The sequence below is a fragment of the Caloenas nicobarica genome, chromosome 18 (assembly GCF_036013445.1).
Source record: "Caloenas nicobarica isolate bCalNic1 chromosome 18, bCalNic1.hap1, whole genome shotgun sequence".
NCBI classification, from domain to species: Eukaryota; Metazoa; Chordata; class Aves; order Columbiformes; family Columbidae; genus Caloenas; species Caloenas nicobarica.
In genome coordinates this window covers 11,127,349-11,151,444 of record NC_088262.1, presented here as the reverse complement: position 1 = coordinate 11,151,444, position 24,096 = coordinate 11,127,349, and the positions used below count along the sequence as shown (strand labels likewise).

The 24,096-nt window shown below is 45.3% G+C and overlaps 1 protein-coding gene across 1 annotated transcript in view; it reads right to left on the bottom strand.

Moving 5' to 3' along the window:
• Nucleotides 1-11,210: 11,210 nt before the first annotated feature.
• The window catches only part of SHISA6 (shisa family member 6), a 250,936-nt gene continuing 238,050 nt past the window's right edge, over nucleotides 11,211-24,096 (bottom strand). Inside the window, exons 5-6 of the mRNA XM_065648020.1 lie at nucleotides 16,848-17,000; nucleotides 11,211-11,761 (exon numbers count right to left, since the gene is read on the bottom strand). Of these exons, the coding sequence (XP_065504092.1) occupies nucleotides 11,211-11,761; nucleotides 16,848-17,000 (704 nt within the window). The remainder of the gene's footprint in view (nucleotides 11,762-16,847; nucleotides 17,001-24,096) is intronic.

Below are 24,096 nucleotides of genomic sequence, written 5' to 3'. Positions count from 1 at the left end.
GAGGAGATTTCACTGGTCGTTCGGCGTGTTCAGAATGGCATCCTCACATTAACCCTACAGCCACACATATGGGATATAAAGCTTCATGCGTCCTTATCCACAGACCAGACAAGGGGCTACACTGACAAACTAGTTGTTCTAGTTAGCCTGCTGCTTGGACTACTTTTCTACTTCCCTCTACACACAAAAAAGGTTAAAAGTTTGTGAGAACTGCATTCCTCTTTTCCTGAAGTGCTCAATTTTACTGTACGGAGTGTGAATCCAGGAATGAATTTGCCTTCAGCCCTGATCAGAAGTCAGACCTGAGCACAACACAACAGAATAGCACTAGCTCTCCTGCGTGACATTTTTCCTGTTGGAGAATTATAATTAGGAATCTAAAGAATCCTAAATTAATGCTTCTTGCAGAAGGTACCATAATTGATGGTACCATAAATGGAACAGAGCGATTGCTTCTCGATGGAAGGATGGCTTTTGGGTAAGTAGTATGGGGTTTTTGTTACTAACTAGATTAAGTTTTATAGTAGAGATATCCCAGAATTTAAAGCCACCTCAGTTCATTTTGGTGCTTGCTTTATCTGCACAGCATTTTTGTGTAAATGTGCATGTGTTGTCATGGCAGTTGGGGCAGGTGGGTGATGTGTGATCCCAGCTGCTCAGCATGTCTTGAGTGGAGAGACTCTCTTTCCAGCTGGTTAGTATTTTTCCAAACTTCACTCAAGGAGACAATTTTCAGGAAAGATTCTGCATCAAATTGAAAAAGATTCTGGACAAAATTTGGCCAAAAGCTATTTGAAAAAGTTCAGAAATGTGAACGTTGGAGGTGGGAGTTAACAGGGACAGAAGAGGAGATGTGGCCAAGTAGTAGCCCCAATGCCACAGATTTTCTATTCTTATGAAAATTCACGTCTTGAGGTGACTTTAAGCCTTAATATAAATAATCACGGCTTACAGAAGCCCACTCTGCCCCCTCACATGTGAGCCGGCCCAGCACCATCTGCTTTCCTTCTCTTTCTCCCAGAAGGCTGGATGGATCAAGCGAGCCAGAAAGGAGGGGAGGTTTCCTATATATCCCATGCTTTCACAGAGCCACTGCTGAGCCTGCACAGCACAGGAGGAGATCTGCTTTGCATGCACTGCATCTATAATAAAACTTGGCTTGCAGGGTATCAGTGAAAAGTGTGGCCAGAGTGGGACAGGAGAGGAAATAGGACAGGAGAGGAAATAAGACAGGAGGGATTAATTCATCAAAGCTCTTGGGAGCTGATTGGTACCTAAGATGGGAGCTGTCATGAGAAAAATAGAGGAGGATTGGAAGACGAAGCTGGGATTGTATTTTACCGAGTGTTTATCAAAAAGAAGGAATCTGAAGTGATTCCCCATGATAACACGTAGCTCTAAAACAATTAACAGATACCAACACAGAAGCAGTTTTGCAGCCCGAGAATCCGTTACATGATTTCAGGTAACTTTTCTGGTGGCCCCAGCTCATTCACTGCACAAAACAGACATGAGGGAAGATGGGGGACTGTGTTTTATTCCCAGTCTGCTCCTGACTCACTCTGTGACTGAGGTGAGTCACTTCTGAAGGTCTCTCCTTCTAATGTCCTCTCTGCTCTGCAGGGAACAGAAATGCTCCTGAAGGCTGTTGCAAAGCTACCTGAATTATTAAATGCCTTTAAGTGTGTTACTACCTGTGAGGAAACGCCTTGTAGAAACATATCCCTCTTTTGTGGGCAGAAAACACCTCCAGGTTTGAAGTGAGTTTCAACTCGCAAAAGAGCTCACCAAGTTGTAGGTTTTGTCTATGGAAATATCTGAGAGAAATATGGTATCCTGTTAAAAGAATCACTGTGATAATAAGACTTAGCATTAACAGCCACATAAATTGATAAATTGTTCCAGTCATAGTCTATCTGGCTTTGGCTTTCATCAGCTGGTTCTTCTGTTGGATTAAAGACCTTTTTAATTCCCTACACTTTTCGCCCCCTAGTAATGCTTGTACCTAGTGACCAAGTCATCTCTCAGCCTCTCACTATGAACTAAAATGCTGAGCTTTGTAAAAACTTCACTGAAAAGCATTTCCCCAACACAGTTTTGAGTTGAACAGCTTCTCCACTAAGGCATCTACATCCACCCCAGAAGCCTGCACCAGTTCCAGCAGGTCACATTCCATTTGTGGCATCATGACACTTTCTGTTCAAAGGACCCAACCCACCCCTGACACAGAACTTCCCTCTTTTGTTACTCTTTGTAGCCCCAAACCCTCTGTGTCTCTTGAAACTTTTAGCGGCAAAATTTTAATCTTTAGTTTTGGATTGCTGGGTTCAGTGTTGAAAAGTGTGTTGTCTTGTGCTGAGTTCTGCCAAATGCCACTTGCAACAGGTCTTCAAATGGTTAAACCCACTTTTGAGTGGTTCCCCTCTGCTGCATCCCTTTAACATCAGCTTTCTCAAGGATGTGCAGTGATAAATATCCTCATCAGATTGACAAGCAGCACATAATCCAGTACTGTAGAAAAGGCTAAACATATTGCATCGACACCTTATCTTTGCCAGCCCAAAGTGTAGGAACATTAGAGAATTAATTCAGGTTTGTTTGACAAGATCTGTTTTTCTTAAACCCATTCTGACAGGTGTTAATTATCCCGCAGTCCTTTAATTCTCCATCATTTTTCAGCATCTTTCCAAGGTAACTGGAAACAGTGATAATCCTTACATTTGGGAAACATTCCCATATGTTGTGCTGGAGCCTGGGAACAGCTGGAGAGCTGCTGGGAAGAAGTGATGGATGGAGTTGCACCCCCTCTCACTTGGACTTCTGTCCTCCTTCAGACCTTTGGGGTCTCCCAGTAGTGTTTCTGACATTCAACGACTGGACACAATCGTGTCTTTTTTCACATGTGAGGATCTTGGCCTTCCCAGACGGAGGGATTGCTGCTTTACTAATTGAATATTTCACCTCCCTGCAGCCCTGCTCTGCTCTGTGCCAACACTGGTGTGAGCAGGTGATATCAGGACCCTGCTGTAGGAATGACCCGTGACCGAGCTGTCTCCATCGAGGAAAAGAAACAGCTCATAAAATTCAGTTTTTCGGGTAGTCCCACACCCATACTGTCATGTCCATCCCGAAGTCCTTCCAGATAAAGGTCTTTAATTTGACAGAGTTCATGCCCACAGCTGGTTTTTATGCTCTGCTGCCTCTGTATCCTCAGTGACGATATCCGCTGGGTCACCAGGACCTGCTCAGCCTGCCCTTGTCCCACCAGGCAGCTCTGAATAGAACTCAGGATATTCTGTGATTCTACATATGAAGTCATAGCCTGCAGTGCAGGGACTTCATCTGGGTTGGTGCCAGGCTGCCCAGGGCACTGGAGACACCTCTCTGGGCCACCATCAGAGATCCTGCAGCGGTCACTTCGTGGGGCCAGTGACGATGTCTTGAATGGGGGCTGGCTGACAGAGCGTAAACTCTTCACCAAACTACTTAAAATCAATTATTACAGGAATTGGAAATGGTGAGATTTATTGTCCTTTAAGTTAGGAATTGGCTCCAGCTTCATCTCAGTCATCATTGGCTCTCAACACCATAAATCCTGCTCGTCTCTTCAATATCTTTTATGGGAAGTGGAGACATCAGCTTATTCCCCATTGCTCCCTCCCCACTTATTAGTGCTACAAAGGATTGGCTAATTATGAATAAAACTGCCAGGCAAAATGAAACTTCTCCCTTAAAAATGCATTTTAATTAAGTCTGCTGGTTTCATGTGGTTCTTAGGAAGTGCTGATTATGCCTCGCTGACTCTGAGCTCTGCTCTTACAGAGATAGGAGACCAAGCACTAACCTGGCTACAAAAGGGGCTGTGTCTTCCCACTGGATCTAGCCTGGAAGATGATTGTCTTCTCTTGGCGGTGGGGTGTTACTCCTCAAAGCTTGTTTTATCTATTTAAGCTGAGCAGCAAAGCAACAGAAAGCTGTACCTGAGGAAAGGCTGAAGAGGGGAGCTTGAGGCTCGGTGGGTGGTGATGGTGCTGTGACCACCTCTGCAGCACACAAGGCAGCGGGAGGGAAGGATCCCTGGGACATTTGCTCCATGATGTTACCTCAGCAGCGCTCCTCTGGAGCTCAGGGCCAGAGCTGCAAGGTGGCAGGAAAGAGATGGGGCAGAGAGGTGGCACGAATGGATGAGGAGAGATTCTCCCAAAGCCCTGTGGCACAGGCCGGGCTGCCAGCAGCTCCACGCTTGGGGACGCAGCACCGGCAGTGCAGGCCTTCCTTGGTCCGCTCCCAGCTGCACTGTGACAGGGGCTGCTGCCTCAACAATTTATTTCCAGAGGTCCTCCCCAATTAACAGCTATCACATTTTTAGTGTGAGCAAATCTGCATAATGCTGAAGGAAAATTAATATGAAAATGGAAATATAAAATTTGATATTTTCTCCACCAAAAAAAAAAAAAATCAAAAGAAAAAACCAAAACAAGCAAACAAAAATCACACAAAAACGCAGACCAACCAACCAACAAGCAAACAAACAAATAAGAGAAGAATCCTGCCACATTTCACAGAATCCCAGACTGGCTGGGGCTGAAGGGCCCTCTGTAGATCCCCCAGCCCAGCCCCCCTGCTCACGCAGGGTCACCAGAGCAGATCACACAGGTCGGTCCAGGCGGGTTTGAATGTCTCCAGAGAAGGAGACTCCACACCCGCTCTGGGCAGCCTGGTCCAGGCTCTGGCACCTCCCGGCAAAGAAGTTTCTCCTCATGTTCAGCTGGACCCTCCTGTGTTTCAGTCTGTGCCCGTTGCCCCTCACCCTGGCGTTGGGCACCACTGAACAGAGTCTGGTCCATCCTCTGACACCCACCCTGAGATATCGATCACATTGATCAGATCCCTCTCAGCTTCTCTGCTCCAGCTCAACAGCCCCAGCTCTCTCTGCCTTTCCTCACAAGAAAGATGCTCCAGACTCCTCAGCATCTTCATAGCCCAGTGCTGGACTCTCTCCAGTAATTCTTTGTCCTTCTTAAACTGGGGATCCAGAACTAGACATAGTAGTAAGAAACCCCAGACCTGGAGCAATGAAAACGCAGTTTCACCCTCAATGGTCATAGTGGTGGCTGTTCAGTGACGAACACTCTCTGGCCTCCTTGGCTCTTCTCATGTCTCGGAAGAATCCTGAGGAAACTCCTCTGTGTGCTGTGCTGCCAACAGCAAAAGCAAAGTCCCTGCTGAAGCCTCCAGCGCTACAGGACATTTCACAAGCTCCGACTTTGCAATACAAAGCTTTCTAGATCAAGGATGAGTCATGGTTTATGAACGCAAAAGTAAGGAAGGGCAATTTCAAAATAAAATCTTGTAAGTTTGCATGAGAAAATTTTACATCAAATACTAATGTCTCGCTTCCCCCTATTATCTGTCATGATGATGAAATGCCGTAAATAAATATATGAAAGTAATGACTCTTCCAGACCTTGTAGCATCCCTATTAATAGGTGATACTTCACTACACACAGAGATATAGATATCTACCTTTCAAACTCTGGTTACAAAGATTGGGAAGGCTGCCAAGAAACTGGTATTTTCTTTTTATTTTATTTTATTTTCCCCCCAAGAGATACCAAAAAAGAAACAATTTATATGTTGAAATTACCTTTATTTTTTAATCCATAAATATTTGTTACTGACAAAAGTGGAAAAATCCTTAGACTCTAAATTTTACTAAACTGATAATATTTTTGTTTACAGTACATACGGAATGTGCTTTTACAGGTAAGTATAACAACAAGGATAATACAGAGAAAAACAGTCAAATACTGCTCATCTTGAAGCTTGTTTAATGGTTAACCAAGAGTCTGTGCAAAGTTACAGATACAAATGTACTTCCTCTTCAGTACTACTTTATAATAAACATGGAATCCATAAACCGGGCTAAAGCACAAAAATATCCACTTAACCCCTCTTAGGAAATATTGTCCCCCAAACTAAAAATATTACAGTAAGAAGTGTCTTTCTCAGAGCCAAGAAATTCTTGCTACAAAAATGTCTAACAGGTTTGCAGACAGGAGGTCGGGAGCCGTGAAGAATCGCACGGGCAGAGGCTCAGGGTGGCACAGTGCACGTCTCCCGGCAGCAGAGGTGGTGGGATGGAGACCTCCCGGACATCGCGTGGCCACGGTGGAGACACGGGACACCACTTGACTTGCTGCCGAGAGCAAAGATGTCTTGCAGATCTACACTAATGTGCTCCAACGGGACCGTCCAACTCTCCCCATGCCCCCGGGCTGCCAGCGGGTGAAGCGCAGGTTGGTTTTCCCAGAAGGTTTTGGGGCTCGGTGGGCGAACCTCCTTGACAGCCACGAACCAGCTGAGAGAAGCTGGGAACGACACCTTCTACCATCCGCTTACGGACATACAACACAGAGGTGGCTGTTCTCGAAGAAGCAGCCCCAACACAGACTTATTGCTAGCAACACTTTTAATGAAAATATTTAAGCCCCTTTCTCACATATTTCCCCTACTAGCTTTTCCCTCATCTGAAATATACTTGAACATGAAATCTGTATTTGTTTAATATATTTCAGCAGAGTTCCTCCTTCCAGACTAAACGCTAAACCTGAAAAAAAAGCTAAGACAAGCTATTTTTCCACCACATGAACTGAAGATGGCAAACTGATCACAAATCAGAACACTTGCTTCAAATACAATTAAAATTACCCTGTTTCATAATGATTTTGTTTGTTGTGGTGGAAGAAGATGAAGACATCTTCCCAGCTACCAGGAACTACCTGTCTCTTCCTGGTGGGAATGCTTCTCATAGACATAAGAACAGAAATGTGCATGTGGGAAGCCCAGGTTCATGGGACGAGCTTTGCAGCCAGCCAGGCTACCAGAACAGGGGACAGAAACTAAATCTAGGCCAGGAAAGGAGGGCTTACTCCCAGGTAACGGTCCCTGGTTCTTCCCACCCGCCCACCCACCCACTCCCTTCCCCAAGTAACAGATCATCATTTATAAAAGGAACATTAAACATTGAAAAATGTTTCATTTTTCCTTAAAACATGATTCACTGGTGTTAGAAGACTTTTTTGACAAAATTTCTGTTCCATATGGTGATCAGTGTGGTTCATCAAAAATATTTTTCCATATTTCAAAGAGCGATTCAATATAGTTTGGAAGTGTAGATTGGTACAGGGTCAGTCATAACTTAATGATTGCATTTTACAGGATGTATGTATATATATGTGTTTGTGTGTATATACATATACATACACGTATCTGTATTAATGAGAGAGATGTATAAAATCCAATGCAGCTCAGTATTATGTGTTGCTGCTTGGGAAATCCAAATAATCATCGGTTTCTCGGAAGTAATATAAACTTTTCTACATCACCCTTCCCCAGTCCCTGCACATGCACTCTGGGAACTGGCCGTTCCACAGATGGGTGTTTCCACCTGTGGGTTGGAGAAAAAGACAGATCAGTTCTTCAGCGTATAATAGATAATTCAAGGCAGATTATATGTTACTGTACAGAGGAATGCGAGTGCTTCCTGCTTTTCTCCTTAGTGCAGAATGTCGCGGTGACTCAGACACGAGGAGAAGAAAGCAGAAAGATCAAAGTGCAGGTAACAGCATCTCTTAGAGCTGTTGCCTGTGATGGCCCCTGACCAGAAGGAGAGCGATGGGAAATCAGGGGAACTGCATTCCCCTGCCCCACAACTCTCCTTCTGGACAGACATTCTGGTTTGCAACACATCAGACATGATGTTGCAGGACAATGGTGACAAACAATACTAATAAAAATGCTTTGCTGTTCTACAGTGTCTGTTGTGAGAGGGTCTCAAAGCACTTAGTAGACATCACAGTACGAACCCTCAGAATGCCTCTGCCGGATAGGAAAGTGTTACCGTTATCATCACGTGTTGACCACAGGGAACAAAACTGCTGGGGACCAGGCTGTGGATCACCCAGTCCCAGACCAGGTGACCTTTCAGTGACAAACTCTCAGAACGGAGAATAAGAAAAGAAATTGCATAAGGACACCTGTGCATGCTGAAATGCCACTGCTCTAGCTGCCATCCTATTCCAGCACGCAAAGCAAACCATGGGAACACATGGCTCCCAGGAACAAATTGTGGTTGTCCAGGGCATGGTGCCTTCCCAGAGAGTTTTGCTGAAAATTTTCTGTGGTGGTGGCAGAGTCTCTGAAGAGATTTGACCTAGAAAAGCTTTTTGATGGTTCTTGCGGGACACATCTGCTTGAAACAGTTGAGTGGGTGGAAAAGCCAAAGAAATGAGGCTAAGATTTCTTCGGAGGACTATTGCCCAGCCACGACAAGTTAGCAGAGGACCTGTGATATCTGCCAGTCAGAATAAGAGAAGGCTCTGAGATCAAATGGCCTGGAGTGTAGCACAGGATCTGCATGGGTTACTTGTGTGAAAAATTTCCATATTTGCATCTAATCCAGCAGCTTCTTAGTTCACAAACAGAACATTCAGATGAAGACTAGAGTTTGAGACATACAGCTATCAAAATGGAAAGAGAGGAGTGTTCAACTTCCCTTGGCCTCACATGGTCACCTCTGTTCCTCTGGCTCTGCCACCTCAACTCCTGGAGACTTTAGGGTGGACTCTCCTCTCCCACAGTGTTCACATCTCCCTGCTTGCAGAGGGGAAGATCCTGGCTTTTCTTGGGCCAAGAGAGAATGGAAGGACCCCAGAACCTCAGCAGGGACTGCCTCCCATCAGCCATGTGCATTTCTCTTCTCTTCACAAGAGTCACAAACTTCGGTCTGTGGGAAGGTCATGAGGGGTGATATTTTCACAGGGATTGTCCTCTGTGAAGACATATCCTGTGACTGAGCTGAGGAGCTTAGAGGTAGCCAGGGGAGGGAAGTGTCCATCAGGGGAAGGGGCCAGGACATGAGGTGTGAGCCTTTTCTCTCTCATCTCTCCCATGCCACAAACTGCCACCTTGATCCACAGACAATTCTGGTTGTTGTCCAGAATGACTTTGCCCAATGCTGCATGGTAATGACCATCTGAACCATGGAGACTCTTATTTATTCCTTCTCAGCTCAGTTTCCATCAAACAAAGCCCCAGTACTTCTCACAGATGGAATCCTTTCTGGACACAGTCTCCATCAGGTGGAGCAGAAGGAAGCTCATGAACCAGGACAAGCAGCCACAGGGCAGTCTGGGAAAGAGAAAGACCACATGGCCACCCCACTGAGGCCTGCCTCTGAATCCCACCAGGGGAAGACAACGTGCTCCTCCTGCCTACCCTGCACCAGAAAAACCTAGTGCCACATCACAAACCTCCACAGGAGACTCAAGCTCGCATGAGCCTACAATCATTGTATGCTACAGGACTGATGTGTTAGGCTGGGAACGTCATTAAGGCCAGGAGATGGGAGGTATTTGAGGGGAGGGAGAAGGGCAGAGCTAACTCAAATGAAGTATTGTGAAGAGCCATGTAGGAAAAGACTCATTGTGGGAATGTAGGACATGAAGAGAGAAATATTGTACGGGAATGCATTTACAGCCTCAGGTCAGTCCACATTTCACCCAGAGGAGGGAGTGCGCTTACCGTTGGGATTGCCAGCATGGGGACGTGCATGTGGTGGGGCTTCGTCTGCACACCATGGACAGTGCCCAGCACCAACAGTGACAGCACGGGGTCTGGCTGGCCTTCAAAACCTCTGAGACCCTTTCCTGGCTGCAGAAGTATGTTCTGGTGCGAGTTAATTCTACCGAATTTGACAGGAAGACAAAAACAAGGAAGAAAAACCAAAACCAAATAAAACCCAACAAAAAACAAAGCAAAGCCCACTCTGGTTAGAAAGCCAAAGAAAAAACCCTCACAAATTCTGGACCCACGAGTCTACATTTTAAAGATTTTACAAATATACAGTGTCTAATTATTATTATATCAGATATACAACATGCCCATTTATTGTAATTATGATGGATATATAATTTATGTGCATGAAATGTAACTGTCTTCATGGTTAGGATTTGGTACTCAGCGGAACTGGAATTTGCAAGGTTTTCTTGGGGGGCAATTACATGGAGAGAAAATAATGGAAAATTACCAACCTGCTTTTCAGTAGACAAGACACTCTCAGCTTTCTGCTTCTGCTAAGGGCTAGAAAAAGATTAGCTACATATGGAGTTCTAGGTTGTAGCTGAGAGGAGGGAATATGTTCAGAAACAGGGGAACTGGGCCAGTGGAAAATGCTGTCAGCAAAATAAACTCTTGGGGAGAAATCCGGACTCAGACAAACATGTGTATCCTTGCCTTACAGAGGTCTCAGTGGAGTCAGGACCTTCCCCAGCACAGGTCAGCAGAATTCTGGTGCCTTAGGTTCAGCAGTGGCAAGAAGCTGGAGGAAGAGAAACCCTATTCCTCCTTCTATTTACATGTTGGAGACACCAAGATACTAGAATGAGTGGAGAAAAGGATCTAACAAGCATTTCAGCGTATTTGTGCTTATTGAACACATCAACCCCATTACTTCCTACGCTGAGAGAGCAGGCGATTTGTAGGCACTAGTATATTTTTATCTTACGAGTATATTCAATATAAACTAAAACTTTATTTCTCAGCCAGGCTATTCTTGGCCCTAAATCTGCCAGTCCCCTAAGAAAGTCTGCCCTTGAATTCACTCCAAGGGTGAGGAAGAACAGATGTATGGGTGCTGGCTGATACCAAGCAGTCTGGAGGTGATTCCCAGAAGCCAGAAGCTTACCTACCTGCTGCGGAAAGGCCAAACATGAGGGCTGGCATGAGGACCAAGAACAGGGCCCCTCCTGCCAGGATGGGGTGCTGCATTTCCTCCCCCTTGTCTTGGGCGGCATGAGACTGCTTCTACTTGTAGCAACTGAAAAGTCCTAAATTCATAAAAACAATGAGCTAATGCAGGTGAGCCCTTGGAAGGAGCCATCTGTTACTGTGGCTTTCTTTGACAGAAACCGATGCACGTCAGGAAATTTCCTCTGTTATCCCTCACTATCAGCTGTTTGCTTGCTTGGGTTCTTCTTATGTCACTGATGAAAGGGTGGCTTTAAAAACAACGAGGTGGATGGGACTGTCAGAGAAGTCTTTTCAGACACTGAGTTATTAGAGGTTATCTTGGCCTATAAGGCCCCTGCAGTATGGGGTGCTGTGGCCACCCCGGTCCCTAATGAGTATCTACAATGCACAAGGTCATATCAAACAGTCACCTCTGTTTTGCTCGCTGTGCGGTAGTGATGGTGGTGTCCTGGAATATAATGCAGTTGTTCTACCGTGTTGTGCCGTCGGGAGGCAAATGCTTGGCGCTTGGCAGAGGTTGGGTTCATACCTAAGGTATTGTACAAGTTATTTGAGGCACTAGGATGGGAGTGCATTTTTGTCATCCTGTAGCGATCCAAGACAGGTGTTGATACAAAGACGTCTGTGTGTGACAATGCCCGTGACATAGACTGGTCGGGGTACCCCGACCGCTCCGGGGAGAGCAGGGGGTCTTGGGAGTGGAGGCGCTCGGCAGACAGAAGCTGCTCGTCTGAGAGGATCCGTTCATAGGACATGCTAAACTCCTCGGGCATGATCCTCTCAGGAGACAGCACTCTGTCCTGGGACATGGCCCTAATGGGACGGCGGGGCCTGTCCCTGTGGTTGGTTTGTTGAGACATTTTGATGACGTTGATAGGGAGCGTGCCCCGGGCCGCCAGGTCGGGCAGGTGTCTCCTCCTCATGTAGTATTCATCAGCCTCTTTGTCAGCTGTGGGAAAGGAAAGGAAACAGTTAGAAATGTCAGAGTGTTGTCCTGGGGGGTGAAAAGGGGCTGTGTAGAGCACACAGCCTTGGAGTGGCCTCCTGGTGAAACCAGCAGCTGGACCTGGGCATGGACACACACATCACAGTGCTGTCTGCCAAGAGACACCAGCCCTGTGTGGGTTGTGTTGCCACAGGCTTATGGCAGAACTATAAATTGCACGCAGACACTATGAGTCCCTGTGCAATGCATCACACCTTCTCACACCATGACACAACAGACCTCATATACTGTTGAGTCCAGACGGTCGTTTCACATGATTTACACAAACGATGGGTTATGGAGAAATTATGTAATATCACCTTCACAATACACATATAAAGAAAGCACAGGGATAAAAAGAGCAAAAACTCTGCTGCAAGACAGTCTGGGCAACCATGAGGTGGGTCCCACTTCCAGTTCTTAGAGTTTCCGTAGGCATTCAGACAATAGTTAAACATCATGTGGAAATTTCCTGTTTCCTCTGACATAGCCATAAATCTGTAGGTTATATGTACCGCATTGGCTGAAAAATGAAGACAATCGGCTGGCTGTCCCATGAGGCAGAGTGCTTTTGGAGAAACCTTATGATACGTGATTGGTGCTGACAACATCCCAGAACTTTGCTCACAAGACAGCGGTCACACATTGGTGCCTTAAGGTTCCGGCCAAACACGGGAGTGCTGCAAGCATCCTGTGCTGGATGGTCCCACTCACTAATTCCCTCATCTCCTCTCCCACACATCCAGCACCTCCTGGACCCTGCTTGTCATGGTCATGTGAAGAGTCCACATAACCCAGAGGATCTGTAAGAAGGATGGTTGGTCCCCTTGTCTCAGCATCCAGAAGTACAAGCTGAGAATGTGTGTGCTGAAACTCACAGCCTGTTGGCTCCCCTGCTGCTGCAAACCCCTTCTTTACAGCATACACACCACTGAGGTGTGTGGATTACCCCAATCTCTCCTGTACTGACATGTTTGTTGCTGATGGGATTTGCTCTCCAGAGTGTATATTGTAGGAATGAGTCTTTTTTTGAAATCACAAACTTATTGGAAGAGCATCTCATTGCCAGTGTCAGACAGCAGCTCCCCTGGCCTCAAATTCTCGTGTCTATAAAATCACCTGCTAGGAAGCCTGCAAAGGACTGAGGAAATTCCATATGTCCACAGCAATTTTAGAAATGTTTATTCTATAATCTGGTCATAGACAGACTTGCCCACATGTAGTATGCACAGACTCGATAATGATGCTTGAGGCTGACACTTGGCCTCTGCTCTGAGAAGTTCCACTGGATTTGCCCAAGTGACTCAAAATACATGTAATTAAAGCAGAGAACATCCCAAATGGAGAAATGCTTGGATGCTCACATTTGGTTGTGGTAATTGCCAGCAGGAGCTAAAACAGCTTATGTGAGATTTACTGTGGTCCGAGTCTTCTAGAGAGGTGGCAGAATCAGCTGATTAAAAGTGGTTTGATATTGTTCCTTGCTAATTTATAATTTAAAAATGCAGCATGCTCTGCACTTTTAAAAGTTTTGCCAATTAGGAACATTAAAAATAACCTTTTCTTCCCTCTTCCATCCCTGCAAACAGTGTAGAAGTTTGCACAGCCTTTCGCTGGCAGTGGCTAAACTGGTCAGGGAACTGATTTCATTTCAAAGGTGTTTCTAAGTTCATTCAGGCCATCTCCTCCCACAATGCTGAGAGACATGTAGATATTGGCACACGTATCGCATACGTGCCTTCGTGCTGAGGAAGAAGCTCAGCGCAGCTCTGTAATGGCAGTATTTCTGCTGCCGGGGAAAGCAATGAAATGAATACAGCCCCAGGCTGTTGGGATTGAAGACACCAGGAGCTTCACCCACTGGTGGGGGTGGGAACTGTGGACATTTGCTTGCTAAAATCAAAATGTCTCCAGGGCCTGAAACCATCCAGTCTGATTCATCTCATCCTCGTTGCACAGGCAGGTTCCCTGGGACAGGGAGGGTCTGATACTGCTACCCCTTATCTTTTCATTGACACTCATATGATAACTGACATTTGTAATTTTAGCCAAAATAAAACTAAAATCAAATATGTTTCTCCCTTATGGACATACTTAAAAGTTCAAAAGTGTGTCCTAAGTGGATTCCAAAAGGCCGGAAATGATGAGCAGACAGAAAGAAATCACTAATGTATTGATTGACAGATTTTTTTTTTTTTTTAAGTCAATCTCATACTTGTGGGGCTTCACTCATGCTTTAAAAAACTTGGAGGTAGAATTACTGGAAATCACATAATCTGGGCATTTTTCATTCATTTTTGTTTGTTTGGGGTTTTTTTTCCTTATTTTTAACCACACTTTCTTTCCTCCTTTGGTAGTTTCTAAAAATATTGATCAGGGTTGGTGTCACCAAACTTCAGGAGTGTTTGAGTGCTTCATCTGACTTGGCTTTAGGATAAGCTGATTTGCCCTCAGACAGTTTTTCTGGTTTTTTTCCCATTTGGGGGCAGAGCACCAAATGAATCCTTTTACTCCCACATCTCACCTCAACATGTCTAAGCTGCTATTGCAGAAAGACAGAGCACAGTTCCTCTGACACCGTAATTAGGGAAACGAGGTACATTTTTGGTGTTCTGGGGAGAGACTGTGGAAAAGCCAAGGATATTTTTATTCCCATGGTTGTATGTTACAATGGTTAAAAAATGTGCATACATGTATGCATGTAAGGCCACCCTAGTAATTTATTTGTTTTTCTTTCTCTGCAGTTCCAGTGTGTTTCTTCATTGGGCTTGTGTCTCCTGTTTTAATGGGCTTTAAATACTTGTATTGCCTTTAGCTCCTTCACATGGAATATGAAAATGATATTGCTGGCATTTCACAAGGGAAGGTCTAGGAGCTGGGAGTCTGCTTTCCTTTGGCTCTGAAGACCAGCTATAAGAAAGTGATTCGGTGACTCTAGAGGTGCTGAGTATATGCAAGCTCAGTGGGACTGTGGGGTGCTTAACACTTTTAAAGCTGAAGTTGCTTACTTGCTACTTACATACAGCGAGAGGCAGTTGGTTTGACATTTGTCAGGTGCTTTGCAAGAGGATGGGTTGGTGCCTTGCAAAGATGACTAAACTATATCTAGACCTGCCATTGACAGGTAAATAACTGGTATTTCCATTGCAGTGTGCAGGGATTCCCTTCCAGGGTTGATGCTCTTGAACAGTTAAGGGTGTGAATGAACACCCTTCTAGCCAATGGCCAAAGACTGACTCTAATGTTCTTAGAGTCACGTTGACTGTCAGGTGTCCTCTGAATGGGGGCAGAGACACTGTCCAGAGGGTTAGGAAAAGCTCAAGGGAGGGCCACTGACCACGCTCAGCGCATTCTTGAGGCCATTTAATCTCGGCACCTCAACACAAGCTTATTTTTGTTATTTTAGACAAGTACTTAGGAAGTGCAGTGCTAGAGTTCAATACTTATTCCCTTCTGCTGTAATCTACTGAGGGGCAGGTTGGACAGATAGAGGTCTGTCCTTTCTTCAACAGCTGAGCAAAATATTTTGCACCTGATGGGTCAGACTGCTAAGACACCACTTAGTAAGGTATAGCTCAATGCATGGATGACATTGCTTGATGTGAATGAATTTATACACAATGTGAGTCAGAGAAGCATAGCGGGAGTAGGTAGAGGACAGTGTTCAAATTTGCAATACGTTTCCAGATCTTGGCTGTGGAAGGTTTTGGAGTTTCAGTTAGCATTCATATAACTTTAACATGGAGCTCAAGGATATTTCACTGAGCATCTATGCACAAGGTGTATAGCATTAAATGAACCATAGGCTGGAAGATGTCCTGACCGTCCCCTGTGTCATGACAGGAGCAGCCACTGTTGCTATTCCTGGTGGGCACTCCTCTAACCTGGTCTCAATGATGCCAGGACGGAGATAGGAAGTATGTATCCCAGGTAATCCCAGGTACTGAAAGCACATCAAATATATTTGCCTTAATGTTTAACATGTACATAAGTCCCATGTTGAAGTCACAAGGAGAGGGCTGAGATTTTTATGTGCTACATTTCCATTCCATTTTCTCTCCTGAAAAATCTTCCACAAAGATTTGTTATGGACAATCCAAGGGTTTCCCCACCTCTTTATTTTGTGTGTCTCACTTAGCTGGCTAAATTAGGAATGCAGATTTTATACAGACTAAGGAAGCAGGATCTGCTCCTCATCCTCATCTGTCTTCAATGAAGCTATTACAAGTGTAAACACCTAAGTTATTTCTCTAAATCAAGCAGTGTGATACATGGCTGGATCCAGAAAATGCTCACAGAAGCATACATACTACAAAACTATTTTCAGTCTGGAGACAGCATTTGACCACACAAATATCACTTATTTCGTAATCCCACCAAAGCTGAAGAGTTTGCCATCAACAAATGTGTTGGGCTGGAGCATTATGGGAAAGCTGGCAAAGCAAAGCAATACATAAAACAGCAAGGAAGAACAGATAGTAACTAGTGTGAACAGGGTAGTGAGCAACGTGCTGAAGTATCAGAGAGGCACCATGGACCAGTGTGCAGCACAGGTCAGGACCAGATCCAGACACATACACCACGAGACACGGCAGATCCCAGCACTGCTCGGGGCAGGCACATGTGCTCCTACTGAAATAGATGCTCCCAACAATGTCAGTAGTTTTCTGTTGGCCTCAGTTTGTCAACTGGGTCCACCTACCCCCACGGACGCTGAGATATCTGCCCTGGGTGTGCCAAGGTGAGCTCAGCCAGCTTGGCTCATCTCAGCTCCGGCAGAAAGAAAAAGGAGATACGAGGTGGAGTAGTGGGACGCAGCACAGCAAGGAGGTGTCAGTAAGCAAATAACCGCATGTGCTCTCACAGTAACGAAGTGACTCTTCCTCTATATTCTTCCTTGACGGGAAGCGACAGCCAAAAGAATCATTACCACAGATGCCAACTTGGGTGGTACAACAACAGAGGGAAGAAGGTTATTGACTTAACGTTGTGCCCACTGTGGCTTACAAGCAAATGAGATACAAAGGAAATGAAATGATCTGACACCTACTTAGTCTTTTCAGAGAAGAATATTTACTTGAGTTTGTCTTGACAGCAGACTCGTAGGATGGCGGGAGGTGAGAGAGGTTCTGGAAGGACCGGGAGAAAGATAGATCATAGGGTTCGGTGGCAGAAGTAAGGATGTTGTTCATTCGTGGCTTGTCTGAAAAACAAACAAACAAACAGAGAGAAAGGCATGTCTACAGTGTGCATCAAACTGAGTTGAGAGATGCAAGCCATTCCCACAAACTCCGGCAGGGAGAAGAGCTGTATCATGTTGGACATGTTGAAGCAAATCTAGAACAGTGAAGCTTGCAGGGGTGATGGGACTGAGTTAGCTGAGTCAAAAGGCCAAGGAGGTGGCCATTTCAGGTATAGTCTGAAAAGTAAATCAGAGGGCTAAATTTTCTGACACAGCTGAGGAGCAGCAGATGCCCAAGCCTTGGGTTCACACATCCCTTTTGTGCGTGCCTCTGAAGTGTGCTCATGAAGAGCAACGCAACATGTGCTCAGTGTGCACTTGTGTGCCTCATGACCCTTCTTACCTCCTTTGAACCGTGGACTCTTTGAGATCAAAGGGCAGATTCTGCCCAAAAGTAACAGAGCAGTAGGAGAATTTCACCTTGTCAAATGTGTTGTCTTTGTGCAGTGTCCAAACATTTGCTAACAGCTTCTCCCATCTCCCATCAAAATTCAGAACAAAATCCACCCAAGTAGAATGCAGATATTCCAGCAGAGGTTTTTCTAGACCTGAATCATAAAGTGAACTCTTTAGCTAGAGTCAGGCCATTTTGTTCCTGCTGCTTTTCTTCTGCATGGAGTCCTGTTTGCATTAGACAGCAGAACATCTTCCCCTTCTTTGAGTGCTCACATTTCACTGTGTCCTTGGTGCTCTCTGTTGCCTAGAAATGGACCCAGCAGTTCCCAAACGTGTCTGCACATGGGGATGTGGAGCTGCTTCCATAACTTTTCTCCCACTGCGACTTACCCTAGATATTTTAAACCTTCTGTCATCTACCCCTCACATTGTGCACCTTCTTCTCGAAGACAGGCAGAGACATCCTTGTCTTCTGACAAAAACCTCTCAAGATTTCCCCAAACCAGCATGGTCAGAGCACTCCTGTGCAGCTCTCAGCACAGTAACTTGCCCAGTGCTCAATTCAGAGGCACCTGAGCCATTTGGGGTATGACAGGGTATCTGAGACACAAAGAGCTGGAACAAGTAATGTGGGACCTGTCAGAAACTTGATTCCACTCATTTTTAGACACTTGAAGTACAAGCACCATGTCAAGAAAGCCCACACTTGCTCCTTCCTGCCCCTGTCATCGCTGATTCCATGCACTCTGCTGCTCCATGAGCTTCCTCACCGTGAAGCTTCCCGCAGAACAAGCCACAGCAGTGTCCTCTTCCCCAGCTACGACCAGGGTATGACCATGAGTGGAACAGTTGCCCCTCTCCTTGAGCACCTTCTGGCACCAGCACGGGGTCCCCCATGCTGTGTGATCCCCCGCACAGCCAGCTGAGGGGGGTGACACTGCTCAGCTGGGAACAGGGACCAGCTCGGTTCAGCCAGCACCTCCTCTGGGCTCAGGGACTGCCAGCCCGAGTCAGCCACCCCACAGAGCAGGAACAGCCCAGCACTCCGCCAGAGCAGCGTTGTTCTTTTTTTTTCCCCAGTTCTGAGAAATCATGAGACACTTTCTTACAGATTTTAACAACAGCGAAAATTTCCTCTTAACAATGCAATAACCACCTTGGTTAATAAACTATTCTTTCCTATTTTGTATTTATGTCTCTGCACTCCTCAAATAGGGTTATTGTCTGGCTAAAAGAACATAGCCCCAAGTGAGCATATAGTTAATGTGTCATCTCTCTGAGAACATTATTTTCTTGCTGATGACTTCAATCCATGTCTAATAGACTGAATATAGGATTAGGAAGTGCATGATATTCATCAGGGTGCTGGAAACAATTGATTAGATATTATCCAGTAAACAGAGACTCTATCAGCATTGAAACTATGTCCCCACTCCTATTTGTGCTTGTGTGGCAAGGACCCTGGGGTAACACCTCTTTGCAAATTTCTCAGCCAGAACCTGTATCTAATCTCCATTTTGCATGGAGGATTGGACATGCTGAAATAAGCCCAGTCATATGTATGGAATTTGTGCTCAGTGCCAAAGCAGGAACATTAATTGACTGTTTGCATGAGGTGTGTGAAATTAAGTGCCACACACTTATCTGATGGGCTTATGCAGAATCAGTACACCTTCTTACTGCTTTTTCCATCCAGTCAGTCAGGAACAGAGCATGATGATTTTGGTAAATGAGAAGTCACCTTGAAATCCACTACCCATCATTCAGCAAAATAAGGGATAAACAGAAATGACCCAATATAATTTCAGATGTCTTTTTCATAATATACTTTGACGGTGAGATCAGAGAACTGAGAGGCTTGAGCAAGGAGAAATATCTTGTACAATTCATATTTTGGGACCAGTTCAGGAGAAGTTTCTTCATAGTTCTTCATTCCTGCAATGTATTTGAGTTATGCTCTTATCTGGTCTCTCTACTTTTTGTTTGTGGTGTTTGTTGACTCCTGTGGAAGATGCAGGACACAATTAATTAACAAGATGTAAATAAAAAGGCTGTGTGCTGCTCTGTTCTCTAGCATTCCCACTTGTTTCAGTCCAGCTCTACATTCTGCGCAGTGGGAGATGAGCACTGGAAAATGGACAATGTCCCCTGGTTACTAGGATTACCTTTGGAAGCCAGTAATAGTCCACATTTACCCCACCGCCATCCTGCAGCCCTATGCCATTTTATACCTCTCTGGTACCTCATGCATTCCGGGCAGTATTTTCAAAGTTATTTGCAGAGGAACATGGAGGAAGAAATGAAGCTCACCCGGGGCACAGCACACGCAACAGACATGGGAACATCACCCAGCAAAGCAAGCACACCTTTTCATAGCCAATGCAACATCTTAAAATTCTGCCAGTGTCTCTGATTAATTGAGCAGGAGAGGGCTCAACTCTGCAGCATTTCCTCATCTCCTGAGCATCAGTGGTTTCACGGTGCTCCAACCGAGTGCTGTGTTGCTCCAGCCACGGGCAGGGCTGGTGGCTTGTGGCACAGCACTGCCAAAAACTCTCCAGGCTGCACCTTGTTGGCACGATAAGCTCAGGAAGGGAGCGGGCATCTCTGTGGAGAAAGACTCATCCTTTGCAGCTCTAATGTCTCTTCTTGGACACCTACCAAGCAAGAACTGTGCATTTCTTCTGCTTCATGAGCCAGAATTGTTAGGCCAGTCCAAATGCTGCTGTACTTCCATGAGAACCAGTGGACTCATGGGCCAGGCTCAGAAAGGCTGCCCTGCTCCATTTGGACCAGGCTCTTGCATGAAGACTGAAGAAGGTGGTGCCATGGGGTAGACCAGTGGAGAGCTGCACCAGAGCACCGCCTGCCCTCATGGGCAGCCAGAGGAACGTGTTTCTGACCACCACCTTCTCAGGACATAATGCCGGTGGCCAGCATGGCACCCGCATGGATGTTGTGGGCTGCAGAACTTCACCCTATGCATTGGGGATTGCAGTTACAGCTGGTCTCTAGGTGGACACACGGATTAACTCCTCTGCTTTATGCAGGCACTCGCCTGCTTTGGAATCTATGAAGGAAAGAAAGTCACTTTAAGTGGAAGGAGAGTCTCATTTCACTGTCAGCGCTCTGCGAACTTTTTGCAAGCACAGGGCTCAGAAGCAGCCTCAGGATTGCTGAAGTTGGAGGCTTGTGTTGCGGAGATGAGACCTGAAGTCTTCTCAAAGTGTCTTGCTTTGCCCCTGTTCTTGGAAGACAGTTTATGTTTCAAAGTGTGTTTACATGAGGCACAGAACCTTTAATGTACAAGGACAGGAGCAGACAATACCCAAGACAGAGCCAGTGAATTTATGCAAAGTTTTAAACAAAGCTCAAGTGGCAAAAGGGATGTGCTCCATATTAGCATATGAGTCTGCACATATGTTGTGTGAATTTTGCAAGACATTTCAACAGATGCCTTTTAAAACATTCACCCAGAGAAAGCAAACAATGTCACCTAGGAGAAACTGATACAACTGAGCCTTCTGCTGCTCAGCTCCAGCTCGGTGCAGCTTCAGCCCCGTCACAGCACACACTGCTCCCCAGCACCGCCTTCTGCTCAGCCATTTGAAGGCCCAGACACAAAGTCTCCGATTCCGATGCGAGCTCTTACAAAGGACCACATTCTGCAGGAAAATCTGGTTGTAGCTGATGACGTTTGGTAGCCTTCTGTGCCAATACTTAGCACCTCCTGAGCCATCCTGGAAGTGACATGCTGTTACACCAGGCAAAGAACTGATATTCACAGACTCAAATGAAAATTTATAACATAAATCTCCAGTGTTTGGGGGGGGAAGTATCTGTGTTTTCACACTTATGTTTTTATGCTACAAACACTGATATTAATAGTCCTTTGCATCTCTCATGAAGAATCTCAAAGAGTTTTATACATTTCCAGGTCAGATTCTCTGTGGTGTAAATCAGCAGCTCTCCAGTGAACAGCTGCCCTCATTTATATGAGCTGGAGATGTGGGATTCTAAATTCGGTTAGTGATAAAAAACCTCTGCGTATCAGGATGATGCTAGGATTAGGCCTTTCAGGGCTCCTGTCTGAGAACAGAAATCTGAAGGGGTAAGATGCAAAGAGGATGAGGCACAGCAGCACATTGCAAGGTGATGCCCTAAATGCTCCAATATATACATGCAGCATAATAATATACTTGAATTGTATCACCCAGGAGCTATTGACATGAAGATGCTTCTGAGTACACAAAGTGCTTAACTGAATGTAGCATAGTTACACACTACGACATGGGATGAGAGGAATAATGTTGCCAATTAAAAACAAAGGAAAAAATACAGAAAGTAGGATTGCACTTAGCCATCACAGCAAAAGATAGATTAACTTCTCCTTGGGTTAGTTGCCTTTTCATGGGATGTAGAAAACACACGGCTCTGGCACCAGCATGTGGAACTGTGCAGAACTGGGATGAGGACTAATTCTTGCTGAATTTGAGACTGTGTGATTGAAAACTGTCAGCGTGTTAACTCCTTCCACCTCTGCGAGCACCTCGTGCTCAAAGCTGGCCAACGCACGGAGGGGAAGCTGTTTCAAAAAGGAAAATGGATCAGCGTGTTTCATCCCAGCACCAAACAAGCAAGGTGAGTAAGCCAAAACTAGCTGAGAGACACGAATCATCCACCCCGAATGGGCTGTGTGTGACCGTTCCCCTCCAGCTCTTTGGGACCAGCGTGAGGCACAAGCTCCCCGGCCAGGCTGAAGATGGTGCAGGGACCACCACAATCTTCTGGTGGAACCATAGTGAGCTCCGCACTTCTAGTGATGCAAACACCAAAAACCTCCTTCATCTCGGCAGTTTCACATGCTCTGATTTTCATGGTGCTGTGATTAGACCTCTGGAAATTTTGTTCTTTTTCACCAGTCTCACATTCACCAGAGGTAAAGATGCTGCTTCCCTTTGCTTACGGTTCAAGAGTTGCTTCTGCAAGAGGAACCGGAGCCCAATGTCAGAGCTATTCAGCTCATGCTGGCCCTTTGCTTCACACCTGCATTGCCACAAAGAGAATCTCCTCAGGTTCCTCATAGGCATGAGGCTGAAGACACAGTTACACAGCTGCATTTTACTCCACAAGCCTCAGCTTTTTATTTATGATAGTCACTTGCTGGGTGGAGCACAGGCCACGTCATGGGTGGCATAAGAGTATTAATCTGCAAATTAAGGCCTCAATAATCAACAGAGTGGCTAACCCCGGAGCTGGGAGGCTATTTTAGCCCTGCCATAGTAAGGCCTCGAGAAAAGTGATTTCTTTGTCCAAACACACAATGTATTTAGTCTAAAAAGCAGACCAGTTGCTTCAATGCTGAGTACTTTAAAGGGAGCTACCATTGAAGTCCTTAATCTGCTCTCGGCCCCAGGGCTGTTCACTGACTAAAGGAAGATGGGCGCACGGCACCAGAGGCAGGTCACAGCACTGGAGTCCGCCCGTGGCCCCAGCAAACCCCGCGCGCGGGGGCGCTCCGCACCCTAGGACGTTGTCTGCAAATTCTCAGGTCAAGACAGGTAAATAGCAATTCGGATTCTCTGACGACTTCGCTCCAGTCTGCTTTGTAATTGTGTGACTGGGGCTGTATTGCAACACAGCAGTTTGTGTGCCTTGCTTTGCAAAGTTGGCGCGCGACGCAGCTGAACTACCAGCTGGCACCTCCATCACAAATGGCAACTTGTATGCATGAAAAATCTGGCATTATGTTGTCCAGTCTTGTCAGGCCACCTAGTTCATCTCTCTTCCCACTTTCACTAAACCCTGCTGCTTCGCAGAAAGGGCCGTGTACATAATGTGTCTGTTTGTTCTGTAGGTGATATTCTAGAGGTCTAATTATCTTCTAATTTCCTCCCATATATTTCTGCTGGGGATAAATCTAATTTAAACACTCCTTAATTGTTATAATTTTGTAAACAGTGTCTTAAACACAACAGACACAAAACTCCCAACAAATTGCTGGAGGAGATGTGACAATATAGAGAATAATTTTCATATCTTCTGGGATTGTCCCAAATTGAAGCTTCTGGTCTGATGTTAGAAAATTGATGCAAGAAATATATCCCCCAAAGCTCTGTTACTGTGTGGGAAGGAAGATGGCCTGGATTTTTGAAATTAAGAAAAAAGAAAGAAGGAGGGAAAGAAAGAAGGAGGGAAAGAAAGAAAGAAAGAAGGAGGGAAAGAAAGAAAGAGGGAAAGAAAGAAAGAAAGAAGGAGGGAAAGAAAGAAAGAGGGAAAGAAAGAAAGAAAGAAAGAAAGAAAGAAAGAAAGAAAGAAAGAAAGAAAGAAAGAAAGAAGAAGGAAGGAAGAAAGAAGAAGAGAAAAGAAAAAAGAAAAAAGAAAAGAAATGAAAGAAACGAAATGAAAGAAATGAAACGAAAGAAACGAAACGAAACGAAATGAAAGAAACAAAATGAAATGAAATGAAAAGAAACGAAACGAAGAAACGAAACGAAACAAAGAAAAGAAAAGAAAAGAAAAGGGAAGAGAAGAGAAGAAGAGAAGAGAAGAGAAGAGAAGAGAAAAGAGAAGAGAAGAGAAGAGAAGAGAAGAGAAGAGAAGAGAAGAGAAGAGAAGAGAAGAGAAGAGAAGAGAAGAGAAGAGAAGAGAAGAGAAGAGA